General features: G+C 41.7%; 1 protein-coding gene across 3 annotated transcripts in view; it reads left to right on the plus strand.

Moving 5' to 3' along the window:
- The window catches only part of lingo3b (leucine rich repeat and Ig domain containing 3b), a 67,209-nt gene extending 54,983 nt beyond the window's left edge, over positions 1-12,226 (plus strand). For all 3 annotated transcript variants that reach the window (XM_087831641.1, XM_006786643.3, XM_006786642.3), the window contains 3 exons: positions 2,177-2,786; positions 3,551-4,294; positions 4,437-12,226. In XM_087831641.1, coding sequence (XP_087687767.1) covers positions 2,232-2,786; positions 3,551-4,294; positions 4,437-5,006 — 1,869 coding nt within the window. In that variant the 5' untranslated portion in view covers positions 2,177-2,231 and the 3' untranslated portion in view covers positions 5,007-12,226. The remainder of the gene's footprint in view (positions 1-2,176; positions 2,787-3,550; positions 4,295-4,436) is intronic.
- The last annotated feature ends 3,119 nt before the right edge of the window (positions 12,227-15,345 follow it).

The raw sequence follows: 15,345 nt of genomic DNA on the forward strand, positions 1-15,345 counted from the left end.
GTCTCTCTGTGTTAGCCCTGTAACAGACTGGCAACCTGTCCAGGGTGTACCCCACCTCTCGCCCTATGCTAGCTAGGATAAGCTCCAACACCCCAGCTGAAAGAATGGATGGATTTCTATTTTTTTATTTCTTGCTGACACTTGTGCTGTTGTAACAGTGTGGGATTAATAAAGTCTCTGTCCCTGCCCACCAGCCTCTAGGCCTGTGTGATTAAGGGTTAAAGATGTAAATTCTTTGACTTGCAGCAAAATAGTGACCAAAAGCACTACTTTTTAACTTCGCGGTAATTTGTGTCACTAGAGAAAAATCATTTCATGTTATTCGGATGATAGTTGATGGGATGCAATCTAAATCTTTAGCAGGGTAAAAGGTGCAAGAAGGAGAAAAATCATCAGTGTTTCCACAACAGTCACCATGAAGACACGAGGACACAGAACCTGATGTGTGATTTAATCTCATTATTTCAGGACTTTGATAGAATTTTGCTAGTTTTTCTGATCTCTCTGTTTTTCTCCTGGGCACTATTCCACCGAGTTTGCCGCTCTGTTGTTGTGGTCATGGTGAGTTGCTGATGGTTGACAGTGCGAGGCAGAGTTGCTGCTGAGAAGTGGGTCAGTCTGTTTCTGCACAGCAGCTTCTCTGTGTTTTGAGTTTTGTCTCCCAGCGAAAGGAGAGATTGTGCCAGATTTCTACCAGATTGTTCAGATATGGGATCTGTAAACACAGTGTTTTCCAGGCCTGTCAAAAATTGAAGGACTTATCCACCTTGAGGCTTAGTAGATGAGACAGAATCTCTGGAGGACTCTTCTTTCCTACAGCTTGCGTTTGTGTGATTGTGTGTGAAAATACGAGTATGTGCATAGAGTGCATAGAATTTGTCAGCTGTCATTTATATTTAGCTTAAATCCCATTTCATCCCGTTTGATCCCATTGATGCCAATGCATCGAAACAGTCGGATATAATTAGGCGTTTTTAGAGGCTGTTTTCCTGTAAAAAATATGAAGCAACGGCCTCATCGACAAAAAGAGAGAGCCTAGCAACTTTTGGCTCTTTTAACTGTGTGGCTGGCCCTCTGAAAACTGCCCATTACGCACAAACCAACCCATATATTATTAATCTGCTCAGCTCTGCCTTCCTCCTCTGCCAGCATCAGAGTGCATTTTAACATGAAACAGCATCAGAGTGCATTTTAACATGATACTCCCTGGTGGTGATGATATATTCTCTCTCATATCCATTGAATCTGAAAAATAAACAAACAGTTTAACATTTGGGGGTTTCTGGTCAGTAGTTGTTGTTTGAGAGAAGAAAAAAAACTTTCTTCTAGCCAAACTTTCTTTTTAAATGGCATCTTCCTCAAGTATGAAACTTCTGCTAGCTGGATGGACAGAGCCGTGTTCCAGATCCAATGCCAGGTGCTCTTTGACTGTCTTCATGTTGAAAACAGTGTGTGGGAGAGATGACCGGCTGCCTGAAGGAATGCTAAAGCACAAATGATTCATCTCTTTTTCCCTCAAAGCATTTTTAATTCATACCCAGCAAAATGTCAAACTTGCATCCAAGCGTACCTGTTTGAATGCATGCAATGGCTCAAACACCTATTCCTCGTCACAGCGTGCATAGTTTCCACACACACACTGCGATTATTAAGGAGCTCCATCTTTGTTTATGCACGGTGATTATAATAAATTCATTGTGTTTGTCAAAATGGAGCAGACATCCTCGTTGCTGGAAGGAAAACGGAGGAGATGCAAGATGCATGAATTCAGCTGAAACAAGAAGCTCCCTCTCATGGCTCCAAGCGTCCCGGTTCTCCAGCTGAAACCACAGATAAATTAGTGAAAAGACAAATCTTCTAAACTATCTTAAAGCGCTCCTTGTTCCTGTGACGGGATCTCATCTGCGATGTTTAAGTGCTGTGTCACGAAATGCCCCAAATCTCCGCAGTAAATTCTCAACTCCTTTACTTAAACTGCCGGAGACATTGATAATTTACAACATTGTGGATTTAGGCCTGTTTTAATGAGGTTGGGAGCTGATAGGTTATATTATAGGCTCCATCTTCTTACATCCTCTTTCCCTTCTTCATCACATATTTATTCCGTCCTTGTTTTCTATTTCTCCCTTCACTTCTTTTCTGTAACTCCTGTTTTTCCCTTTGTCTCGTCTTGCAGGTGTCTGGCGCACTCACCCTGCCTGTAACAGGCGAGGAGTCAGAGGACCAGGGCCATGACTGGCTCTCCTGGCCATGGTGGGCGTGCCTTAGTGCCATGGCCGAAGCTGTGGCGATGGGTCCTGGCGACTTCACTGGTTACCATGATAACCTTGACACTGCCAGGAAACAGCCACGCCTGTCCGCCACGGTGCGAGTGTTCAGCCCAGCTAAGGTCAGTGTCGTGCCAGCGACGGCGGCTCACCAACATCCCAGAGGGCATTCCTACAGAGACGCGGCTCCTGGACCTCAGCAAGAACCGGCTCCGCTGGGTGCAGGCGGGAGACCTGGCACCGTACCCACGACTGGAGGAAGTGGACTTCAGCGAGAACCTCATCTCCACCTTAGAACCGAATGCCTTCTCCACCCTCCAGAGTCTTAAAGTGCTGAAGTTAAGGGGGAACCAGTTGAAGTTGGTGCCCATGGGAGCCTTTGCCAAGCTTGGCAATCTTACCAGCCTAGACCTTAGTGAGAACAAGATGGTGATTTTATTGGACTACACCTTCCAGGACCTGAAAAGTCTAAAACACTTGGAGGTCGGAGACAACGACCTGGTTTATATATCCCACAAGGTAAGCTCTTAAGCATCTGGCCAGTAGTGAACTGAGCTTATTGATGAAATGGGAAATGGATACAATAATTTGCACTTTATTTTAAAAACTCCTGGTGTGACATTTTGGCAAAGTCTATTCGTTTTCCTGCCAAGATAAAAACACTGATACCAGTTACACAGCATCCATGTAATACATTTCCAGCTTCCCCATAAATAAGTAAAAAAGCACTCAGCTCAGTGTTTGGTTTGTTGCTTAGACTACATTTAGAAGAAACCAAACACATCTGAATATTTTTTTCTGTGTCAAAAAATAAAATGATAAATTTTAATATTGTTTTACTGTTATACTGTAATACTTACAAACTGCTTAACAGCAGCACACATTCAAATAGAGTGTGTAAAAAATGATTCTGTTACTTTTATTTGAATTTATTGTTTCTAATTACGTATTAAGAGATTAAGGCACTATTAAAACACAAAGACCTCAGAGAAAACCAGAAAAATGTCTCAGCACTTTTAAAACTCGTCATACTCAGAGCTGGTTGCTATGGCCACAAATCTGATATTTTCCTTTGAGAATGATTATGAAATATTAAAAATTAAACGAGTCCTTTTCTTGACATGTACCTCACATACAGTAGCAACAACAAAACGGTGTTCTGGTGAAATGCTGAACCAACTTTTGTCTGTTTGTCTTACTTAAACATAAATAAATAAATATATATGTATATGTATAAGCAAACAGTGATTCCCAGATTCCCATGATGTTTTTCTTATTTCCAGGCATTCTCAGGTCTGCTGGGGTTGGAGGACCTCACAATAGAGCGCTGCAACCTGACATCCATCTCTGGTCAGACGCTGTCCTACCTCCGCAGCCTGGTCACTCTTCGCCTTCGCCACCTCAGCATCACTGCCCTGGAGGACCAGAACTTTCGCAAGCTGTCAAACTTGCGGGGTTTGGATATCGACCACTGGCCGTACCTGGAGTACATTTCCCCTCTTAGTTTTCAGGGCCTGGACCTCCACTGGCTCTCCATCACCAACACCAACATCACTTCTGTCCCCTCGGCCTCCTTTAAGAACCTTGCCCACCTCACCCACCTTAACCTGTCCTACAACCCCATCACCACATTAGAGCCTTGGGCCTTCAAAGACTTGCTGAGGCTGAAGGAGCTCATCATGGTAAGCACAGGTTTGATGACGGTGGAGCCCCATGCCCTCGGAGGCCTCCGACAGATCCGCGTGCTCAACTTCTCCTCAAACGACCTGCAGACACTGGAAGAGGGCTCCTTCCATTCTGTCAACAGTCTGGAGACCCTCAGAGTGGACGGGAACCCCCTGATGTGTGACTGCCGTCTGTTGTGGATCCTGCAAAGACGCAAGACCCTCAACTTTGACGGCAGAGTGCCGGTGTGTGCGGGGCCGGTGGAGGTGCAAGGCGTCAGCCTCAGCTCCTTCACCGACTCTGCACTCTTCGATCACTTCACATGCCAGAAGCCTAAGATACGCAACCGAAAACTGCAGCAGGTAATGAATGGTGACGAGTTTGTTAAACTTTCTACAACCATAAACAAGGTTGTTTTAAGATTTTAAAATATTCCTACATATAGATATCTGCTGTGTTTTTTTAAACTGTTCATTTATTCATCCACTCACTCTTTTTCTCCAGATGATTGCTCGTGAAGGCCAACCGGTGAGTTTTCTGTGTCGAGCCGAAGGAGACCCTCCCCCTTCTATTGTCTGGATTTCCCCACAGCGCAGGCGGATCACAACTAAGAGTTCAGGGCGCATTATAGTTCACCCAAGTGGCACCCTGGAGATCCGCTACGCCCAGCTCACTGACAGTGGGACATACATCTGCATAGCCAGTAACGCCGGAGGCAATGACACCTACTTTGCCACACTCACGGTGCGTGGCCAACCGCTGGATGCCGCCTCAGCCTTCTTTCTCAACCGCTCACTGTACAGCAGCGAGTTCTTCAACGACACAAATCTAAACAGCACACGCGTTTTCCTCAAGTTCACCTTTGACCTGACCACCATCTTGGTCTCCACGGCAATGGGCTGCATCACGTTCCTCGGGGTTGTCCTCTTCTGTTTCCTGCTGTTGTTCGTGTGGAGCCGGGGACGCGGACAACGCAGGAACAACTTCACAGTGGAGTACTCCTTCCGGAAATCTGAACCCGCCACTGGAAGCTCTTCAGGAGGGACCAGGAAGTTTAACATGAAAATGATATGAAACAACGCAGCCAGGGGTCCCTCGGGGGAGGCATGAGCACGTCCCATAAACGTGTTTGACACACGCAAACGCACACAGCCTCTGACTCGCAAAGAAGCTTGACAGCACAAGTCCCTGTCCGTGGCTCCACTCATTCGAGCGCCCACATCAAAACCGGAGCCACTTCTCAATTTGGTCTGATTTGTGAACCTGATCTCTCAGCAGTTTTATTCAGCTTGTGGTCAAAATTTGCTTAAATTATACCTTAAGGAGTGCTAGCTACTTGTCATTTATGCTTAATAGGCACAGAAGAAAGAACATATAGGTGATAAGATGTAAATTGGCACGATCACTGGCCTGTGGAACAGTGATAGTCCTGTTTCTCATTTATTTTAATGAGAAATGATAAGGTTTCCTTTTTAATTTCAATTTCTCTCTTTTTTTGTAGAGTCAGGGATTTGAAAAGAAATTCAGTACAGAGAGCTTCTGTCCATTAATTACTCTCTCTAAAGCCTGCCGTTCTGCTAATCATGCATGTAGCTTTAAGCTGTAAGTTTGTACCACTCATAAAAACACATAGCTTTGAAAGACAGTTAAATAGGTTTTTCTATTTATTCTGACCACCGCTGAGGAGTAAGGATTACAAAGAGCAAAATGTTTTATGAATATTATCATATGGCCTTTGCTTTTATGCACACAGGCTGAAAAATAATAAGATTTGCATAAAGCAAGAAAAGAAATCTGGCTTTTTCTTCTTTGTGAGCTTTGTGAGGTTTTACAACATTAGCTGTGTGAGTTTGGGACGAGCGCACCGGCTGAGAGTTGCTGTAGCCGCCTGTGGCCCGGTGGGTTTGGTTTGGAAGTCGTGCCCACCGGTCACAGGCCACCACTGTAACCATGCCAACCAACACAGGAGGGACCGGGATGGTGGCCACAAGAGGGTTGCTGGGTAGAAGAGGCAGGCGACTTCTGCTCTCTCTGCCCTGCATCCCGTTCGTGCTCTTCTTCAACACGAGAGGGTCAACCTGCCTCCTGCCCCTCGTCCCTGCTGTGTTGGTGGACACCCAACCCTACCAGCGCTGCCAGGGGGGAGCAGCCTGGCGAGTTGGTTCATACTTAGAGGCAGACAGAGGACACACGGTCCCACTAGGAGGTGTTCACATTAACACACATAAACACCCTCATCCTACGAGTGGAAGGCGGCACACGTACAGCCCCTTTTCTCAGGAAAAGTGAAATAACTAGCCTACAGAGTGAGAATGGTTATGCATATTTACTCTGATAAACTGTAAAACATTCCAGCAATACTTTATGTGGAGCCATAAAGCTAAAAGTCCATTCTCTGAGAGAGAAGTGATGTGAATTCGTGAGTGTATAAGCCAAGCCATAGTTGTGTAGGTTGTATTTTTATACAGTAGTGTGTGCATGATTCAGTTATATAATTATTGCCACTGCCATCCTACAAGCTGTCGCAATGATCACAAGACCATCTGCTGTCACCGGGCTTGCATAAAATTTCACCTCATAACACACACACACACACGCACGTGCTCAGAGGAGATAGAACCACATTGAGGTGATTTTTTCTGATAGGAACAACACACGACACACGGACCAATGAACGTGCGGCACTCGCTGCTCTCTGTCTGTCTCTCAGAGGGCCGGTGTGCGAATGTCTCTGCCCCCCTAGCCCAGTGCTTCCCCCCTCCTCACCCACATCCCCCACACACCCCCACTGGGTCCTCCTTTGGGAGGGGTCCCTGGCTGGAGACCGAGGATTAAAAATGTAAATGAAGTCGTGTAACCCTACCCACGCCATGTGCATCGTATAGTGGAGAGTAGTACTGTGGTTTTAAAAATGGAAAAAAAGACTAAAAAGACAAAAAAAATCGTTTTTAAGTGTTCTGTTTGTCCTTCAATTTATTTTCTTTTTCTTTTTTTCAGTTGTTGTTCTCTGTGACCTTTTGGCTGTTTACCGTTTTAATGTTCTTCGTCCTCCATGTGGGATTGTCCTCTTCTCAACACCTCATGCAGTAGCACCCTTTCAGATCTCAAGGTGCACGTAAGCCTAGAGCAGGCAGAGCGTTAAGTTCATTCACAGCTGAGATTTGATCTAAAGCTCTTCTGTGGAGAAGAAAAAAATGTTTGCAAGTTAACAGATGAAACTGATAGTTGCTAGTTACTAAAAGCTGTGAAATTAAAACTTTACACACTAATGTAAATCATGGATTTACCATAGACTGTAAAACACAGCCTGATTCACTCATCCTGATGACAGCTTTGGCTTATTGAATACTCAAATTTGACATTTTAGCTGCTGCCATGTTTTTTTAATGGACATGTCCATACATCACACTGTAATAATAAATGTGATGTTAACTTTAATTACATGAAAAACTGAGCAGCTCACACACTGCAGTGTCTTTTAATACAACCAAATCCTGAATGAGAACAAATTAGAGGTGCGCCGATCGATCAGCTGGGGACAGGAATCGGCGGATTTTCAGCAGTGACCGGCCAATGAGCCTCATGTGTGTGCGTTTCAGTATGCACAACACGTGCACAGCAGCATAGGCAAATAAGCAAAGCTCGCCAAAGTTAAACGCGGGGGAGGAACACCCCAGAAACTTTTGTAATGACAGACCTAACCAGATACTTAAATCACCAAGCTGAACGTTAATATTTTAAAGAAACTAACAATGGAAAAGTGGATGTAGCTAAAGCTATCCAGAGCTCAGAGAGCCTCGGTATGAGCAATGGACTGAAGCCACAAAAAAAGGGGGGGAGGAAGAGAAAGGGGCTGGCGTCCTGTTATCTGGAGAAATCCTGTTAATAGTTATATACATATAATAATAATAATGATTAAAAATAATAATAATAAAATAACTAAAAAGAACAAAACATTTTTTTTTCCTGTGGTGAGGTATGTCTATTTACATATAGCTATCACTGCTAATGTTCCTTGGCATACCTTACAGGTATGGCCTCTGAACTCAAGAGAACCTTAAAGTAATGAAAAATATGTTAAAGCTAAATGTTGTTTCATAGAATTTAAAAAGAAAACAAATAAATAAAACCATGGTAGACTATAGATAAGCGGAAGAGGATGGATGAACGGATATAGCAATAACAAAAGGCCAAAAGATTACTTAGATTAGAAAAATAGCTGCTATTTACACATGTCAGGGGTTGCAGAGGCTCTAACGGTGCTTTATATAGCAACTTAATGGTTTGAAAATCATTTCCCCCAGGTAAGAGACACCCTCAGACTCCTTTGCGAGTTAAATCTTGCAAACTCCATTTTTGTCGCTTGTAACGAATGATGAAACCGCAGCCTCTCTGTCAGAATGAATAACTGAACAGCTCTTAAAGATTCATGAGGCCGAACAAGAATAGATGAACAAATTAGCCTGTTTTTTTTTTTTAACAGTGTCTTTGACAGGGTCTGCAGCCATTTTGGCTCTGGTGGTGTTGAGAACAGGATGTTGCCTTCGTGGATATCTCTTCTCCCTCAGCCCTTCCTTCTGTGTTTCCATCCCCCGGTACTTCTCAGTGCAAACTTAGGTTTAGATGACAGTGAGAATGTGCGTAGCGATTGTGGATGGTGTTATTGTGTAAACATCGATTTCAAATTGTAAGCGTAGATGACGGTGTGTTTTCATTTTTTGACCTTCTTCTCCTTCTTCCCTCTTTACCGTCCTCGTGGCCCCCTCTCCTGTCCCCCGTCTCCGTCTTCTTTCTTCATCTCCTCGTTGTCCCTGTTCACAGTATTAGGCTGGAATATGGTTGTGCGGTAGTAGACACGTGTTCACTGTGACTGGTGAGTAAGTGTTGTTGTCTTATGATGTGTTGCTCCTCGTGATACCATCAAACACGGAGCAGTGATTAGATCATTGGAGACAAAAGATGAAAGTAAGGGGTGACCCAGGTTCCCTGAAAATCAAAACAAACAAACAAACAAAAAAAAAACACTGGTTCCCATTTTTCACACACCCATTCCTTAAAATAAAAAATGTCTGGAACTTTTCCCTCTCTGCACAGTGCCACTCTGGGATCTTTCTCTGCGTGTGAAACTCTGTGAACTGTACTGTACGTACTTTCTCTTGATGATATCTTGACACAATTTAACTTGCAAATGCAGAAAAGAGGTTGGGTTGTTGCAGAGCCGTGACTAAACGCCTATGCGCTCGCTTTCTGCCTACTGAGGTACACTGAGTCATCTTGACAAGGAGGTAGTCCATTCATTAAAAACCTGACACCTCCAGCTGATCGGGGTTGGAACGAAGCACTTGTGTCTATTCAAGCTCCAAAAGCTTGCTTCAAGCTAGATGCTGTTTAAAAAAAATGTCCTGCATCTTAAATTTCCTAGCAGAGGTTTGCTTTCAATGGTTTTATTGGTATGCTAAACTGATTAAAAAAAAGACACTTCTCCAAAAAAAAAAATCCTCAGCAGCTCTTCTCAAAAAGGCTGCGGCACACAACACAGCTTTGCAGCCGAGCCGCTGCCTGCCTGACTCTGACTGACAGACTCTCTGTGTTTGTAGATACCAGTGGAGGCGAGCTTGATTCATCTCCTCTGCCACGATTCTTGAGAAAGTAGGCTGAGATATCCCCCGCTCCCTCCGCTGGTTTGTCCTTGCCTGCGGTTGGTACACCGTAGTCTAGACGTCCCATTTACAGCAGGAGCAGAAGCAACCTCACCGTTAGCGTACCTTCCACTGAGGAAACTCTTCAAAGACCCACAACAAAACAAGAAGAAAAAAACCCTTTGGACACACACCACAGTCGTGGCGTCAAGCCTGAATTATTCATTTTTGGGTTTTTTGGTGTGTGTCCCATTGTTTCCATTCCATTAGCACACTGAGGGAGGCTTTCCTTTAAACGCTTTAAGCTGTTTTCTTACAATTTTGGCCACAACAACATCAAAAGAACCATATTAGTCGTATCTTCAGGACTACATTTCTACATTTTTGTCTCCTGTCATTTCTGATTCCATGTTAGCTCTAAATAAATCCATCTCTTGCTCCGCGTCCTACAGCTGCTGGTTTTGATTGGATTAGACTTGAGATTTATCAGAGCTGAGACGAGCAGTAATAGGATGACAGAGGAGCGAGCCTGGCTTGATTGGGTGATTACTTGGCTTATTAGTCCCATTTCCATAACAGGCTTCTCAGACAGAGTGTCATGCAAATAGACTTTTAGCTGTTTAACAGCATCAGTGTCAGACAGAGATATGACCTGTGATGAGTTTCTCAGGCAAAGAGGCGGTGATGCAAACTGTCGCTGTCGCCTGATATAAGTGAGCGTTCTGCAGAGCTTTGCTGAAACACTTTAGAGCACCTCAGACAGACAAATGCTTCATCTTAACCTTGACCAGACCCCCACCCACCCCCCAACAGACACACACACACAAACAAAATCACCTCCATTTCCTTCTGTGTGACAATGCTGACCCCCAGTGGTCACTGTGAGTATAAGAAACAAATCCTGAAGACTGTTGTACCAAAGCAACAGCTCGGGGCCTCAAGCAGGTAAGCGAGAAAATTGACTGTTAGCTTCATAAGTCAGTGCTTCACTGATTTCCTTATAGCCATAGCGTGACCCCTTCTTGGCACTGGGTGTGTTTCTGCCTGCAGTGGGAGCAGGAGAGGCCTCCATCTCATCAAAAAGCAAACTCCTCTAAGTCTGGAGATTACACACTTAAACCCCCACCACCAGTCTCACCAAACCCTCCCCCCAGAAAACTTCACAGCATTATTCTTTCTCTGTATATGATTAAGTGCTGCTCAGCAAATGATCGGCTACTCTCTAGAGAAGAAAAAAAAAACAAGTTTCTTTCTTGTGGTCTTAGCAGATTAAATCTATGCATGCCTTTTGTATACAGTGATTGGTCTTGCCAAACTCTCACCTACACTTGTACAGATAGCCATGGGTGCCATCGTTGCTGGCCATGGGACTGGCTGAAACGACTAACGTGTGTTTTAATCTGGTACAAGTTAAAGCCAGGGGGCAAAGAGTCACCGGCATTCACGAATATATATATAAAGAAGCATTTGTTTACTTGGGATGATTGTACTTTTACACATATCTATCTTCAAACAGATGATCTGCTCTGATGTGTAAGCTGTTGATAAAGCTATTGATATTCCAAGCAGGATGGTGGGACTGATCAATCATGCTGTGTGGGGACAGGATTGTTAATGGCATACTTTCATTGATCTATCTTGAATCTTGTCACTCTCTCAAAGTCTCTCTGGAGTAGGAGGAGGCATACAGAGCTCTCATAGACCTGGTTGGCACTCATTCCTAGGTTTCTACACCTCTTTTTTGTTGTTGTAATGATTTCCTCTTAAAACGAGATGGTGCCAGCTTTTATGCTTTTTTTTTTCCAGGTCTGGGATAATAAAACGCTCTGTTGCCTCTCCCACTCTTTAGAGGAAGCTTTCATTTGGTATAGCTCTGCATTTCTTGGTGCGCTCTGATTCAATACAAACAGGTAAAAGTAATACTGATACTTAAGGTATCTATCTATCTATCTATCTGTCTGTCTGTCTGTCTGTCTATCTGTCTATCTATCTATCTATCAATCAGCCTGGCACTGACCTCGTTGAGTATCTCAGATACATCCATCACTCTTTGATATTTGTTCCTCTTTCGCGTGATTGTCGCTGACCACTGAAACCTAGGAATGGGTGCCGAGAGCGCCAACTAAATGCAGAGCCAACGTAAAAACAGCAGCTTATCAGGTCGAATGGCGTTAAAACGATCAATCATTAATATCAAAGAGACTGTTATACAATCAATACCAAACCTGGACTCTAATCCTCTCCGGCTTCTTGAGCGTTTGAGTGTACGTGAATATTTCTAGCATGTAAATTTTGTGCCATAGCAAGTGGATCCTTGGAGAAGAAGAACAGGAACTGTACATATTAGATCTATTAGCCATATCATGTCATCCAATCTGTAGACCTCCTTGCCATGTCTGACAGAGGAAAATGACTGTTGAACTGTAAATAGTGTAGGTATAGTAAAATAGGATTTATCGGCTGTTTCTTCTCTCCGGGGATCGCCCATGTTTTGCTCAGTCCCATGGCTGCTTGGTCTCAAAGGGAAGGATAAGACAATAATGTATTTGTCTATAGAACACATATGACTTCTTTTTTAATTTAAATGTATGTTTTATATACCGTCTGTCTTGTAAATGAGCTCCTTTTTCGTCATAAAAGCATGATGTGACTCGACTGAATCCTGTGTGCCTCCCTGTTTTGTGTGTGTCACATTAGAGTCTGAGGCTCGTCAGAGTGGTTCTATAGTGAGGGTTAGAATTCATATCAGCCAAAACAGTGAAGAAAACAGTGTTATTTTTACTAAGCAAGCAAGTTATTTCCAAAACACACCCGAGTAGTGTTCAAAATCCTTTAACTGTCAAGCTGAAGCTCTGACAATTTTTGAAATATTTAAATAAAATGAACATTTAATATTTGGTTACAGAGAATCTTAGTCGTAGAAGACGTGAATGACGCATTCATTTTGGAGGTTTTGAAAATATGACGTTTGGGCTTGATGATGGATTTCTGAGAGCTGATATCAACTGAATTTAGAGGGTTTTATAACATCTATATACTATTCCCCCCTCTAGAAATCTACCTCATCAATTTTATTGCCGTTTAGCCAACAGTTATAAGATTGATCGCACAAAAATCACAGGTTGTTTTAGGAGAAAAATAAAAGAATAAAGACGTTTTCATTTTCTCTCTGTGTTTCTATAAACACGGAGCATGAATTTAATGATTTAAAGGAGCACTTTGCAGTTGTGGATCAGATTGTGCAAATGTCAGCAGGAAGCCACCTCATCAAACCACTGAGTCATATCCAAATGAGCCATGTTGCATGAAATAATTGCTTTGTTGATATATTGCTGAAGATAATACAGATGGAACACAAATGCTCCTTTAATCAGGTCGTGAAGTTTAGTGTAATTATTCACTCAGTGTAATATAAATGCTGTACCTAGACTATGAACTACAGTTTAGATCAGCTACGTTAATCCTTTCTAAAAGTATCCAGTGAATTACTATGAAATTATAATTTTTTAAAGGTTTTATAATAGGTGATGTATTATTTTTAATGAAAAACACTAAATGTAGGAATAAACTATGACAACAGGCCTGTTCCCTGATAACCTGTCAGCTGTGTTCCAGGTAACATGGTTGGCATTTCTTTCATTTTGATCCCTTGTGCTAATTCCTATGTGTTAATGGTCTTAATCAACTCACATTTAAATAAAAAGTCTCTACATTTCTGTCAAACTAACATCTAAAGCAAGTACACAACATGTTGGTGTCACAGTTGATGAGCAGTGAACCCTCTCTCTCTGTGGATGCAGTCACACTGAAGAAATGTCAAAGAAGAGAAGAAGAAACTCAACACGCTGTATTTAAAATTTGCTCCACATAAGGGGCTGAAATCATTTGATGCTGGTTATGTGACTTTGGGGCAAACTATTGCTGAGTAATAGACATTACATTCTTGGTCACGAAGAAAGTGAATAATCCACATTTTCATTCTTCATATACAATGACAGTAAAAGGCTGTCATTCTATTCTATTCTATTCTATTCTAAAACAATGTTTTCATGTTTTAATGGTTATTTTTGAACAAATAACAAAGAAAATAATACACAAAAAACATGCATCCGAATAATAATTATGAGTAGTAAAACATGACATTTAGCAAAATGAACCACGCAAAAAAGCTAATTCGAGTGTAGTGTATTGTATTGTAATGATGGAACCATTTTTTTATTATTATTATTATTTTTTTTTTTTTTATTTATTAAAAGTTGATCATAGCTTGAAATTGATATTTCAAAAAGATATATTGTGGACTCTAATTATAGAATGGCCCAGCTATACACAAGCTTATGTCACCACGTTGAACCAAACATTACACACGTTTGTAGATCTTCAGAACTACAATTAAGTCCATATGTTTTTGAACAGTGATTGTTATTTTTACTCTGTACACCACCAGAGAGGATTTCAATTGAAACCAAGATGTGATTGAAGTGCAGACTTTTAGCTTTAATTTAAGAGCTTTACCTAAAGTACCGTAGTAGATGAGTTACAGCCATTTCTATTTTCAGTTCCCAATTTTCAGAAGTTCAAAATTACCTGGACAATTGATGATAGTTAGGCCTGTTATCCTATTATTTCATGATTAATTAAGGCTATCAAACATCTGGTTCAAAGAGCTCAAAGACACGTTTGTACAAGTGAAGAAGGCCATCATCAGACTATCAAACCAAAAACCTTTTGGAGAGAAAGCAAAACCTTTAGATGCAGCCAAATCAACAATGTGATTCATTCTTTAAAAGAAAAAACGCACTGAGCAGCTCGGCTCAGAGGATAACTAACATGTATGACAGCATGGTTAAAAACAACTTCACAATATCTAACCAAGTCAAGAGCTCTCTGGAGAAGGTAGTAGTATCTATAGTTAGTCTACAATTAAGAGACACCTTCACAAATATTTAGAGCGAGGTCCAAACCACTGGTTACACACAAGGACGAGAAGAAGGAAACACAACATCTGGTAATGTCCATGGTTTCAGGACTTCAGTCATTGTAAAAATGTTCATTGGTTTGTCCAGCTACTTTTGACCAGCTGAAAATAGGAGACTATAAATAGAAATTCCTATAGTTTAATAATAACAATTATAAGTAGTGAAAGCAAAATTTTGTTAAAGTCTTCGAATTAAAGCTGAAACTGCACTTCAGTCACATCTCGACTGTTTAATTTAAAAACCACTGTATGACACATGGAGGTAAAATTACAAAGCATGTCTGATTGTGCAGCTGTAGGTTTGAGAGCATTAATGTGACACTCTGACAGCCACCCCGCTTCTCCAAAGGCTTCTTTCAAGATTTAGCACCACAGCTCCAGGAACACTCAAACATAAGGTGTTATTAATTCTGGAGACCTAATACGTTTTAGATTGAACAAATAAATTACACACACTTAAAAAAGCAATTATGTAAATACCCACAACCTATGAGTAAAATAATAACTTTCCAAAATTAACCAGGTTCATTCTCAGAAATTAAACAATTATCCAGCAGACCTTTATTTTAGTTTAAAAAAGTGTTTATGTTGTACTTTTTTAAAACCAAAGTCTTTGTTGATAAAAGACCGCAGAGCTACTTATTATAATTAGTCTGTACCTACCCTTGTTAACAAAGATCAGTGTTGGGCAAGTTACTTTGAAAAAGTAATTAATTATAGTTACTAGTTACTTCTTCAAAAAAAGTAACTGAGTTAGTAACTGAGTTAGAAGACTCTAAAAGTATTTAACTACTTG

This window comes from Neolamprologus brichardi, chromosome 18 (genome assembly GCF_056152115.1).
Source record: "Neolamprologus brichardi isolate AB-2024 chromosome 18, ASM5615211v1, whole genome shotgun sequence".
In the NCBI taxonomy this organism is placed as follows: domain Eukaryota; kingdom Metazoa; phylum Chordata; class Actinopteri; order Cichliformes; family Cichlidae; genus Neolamprologus; species Neolamprologus brichardi.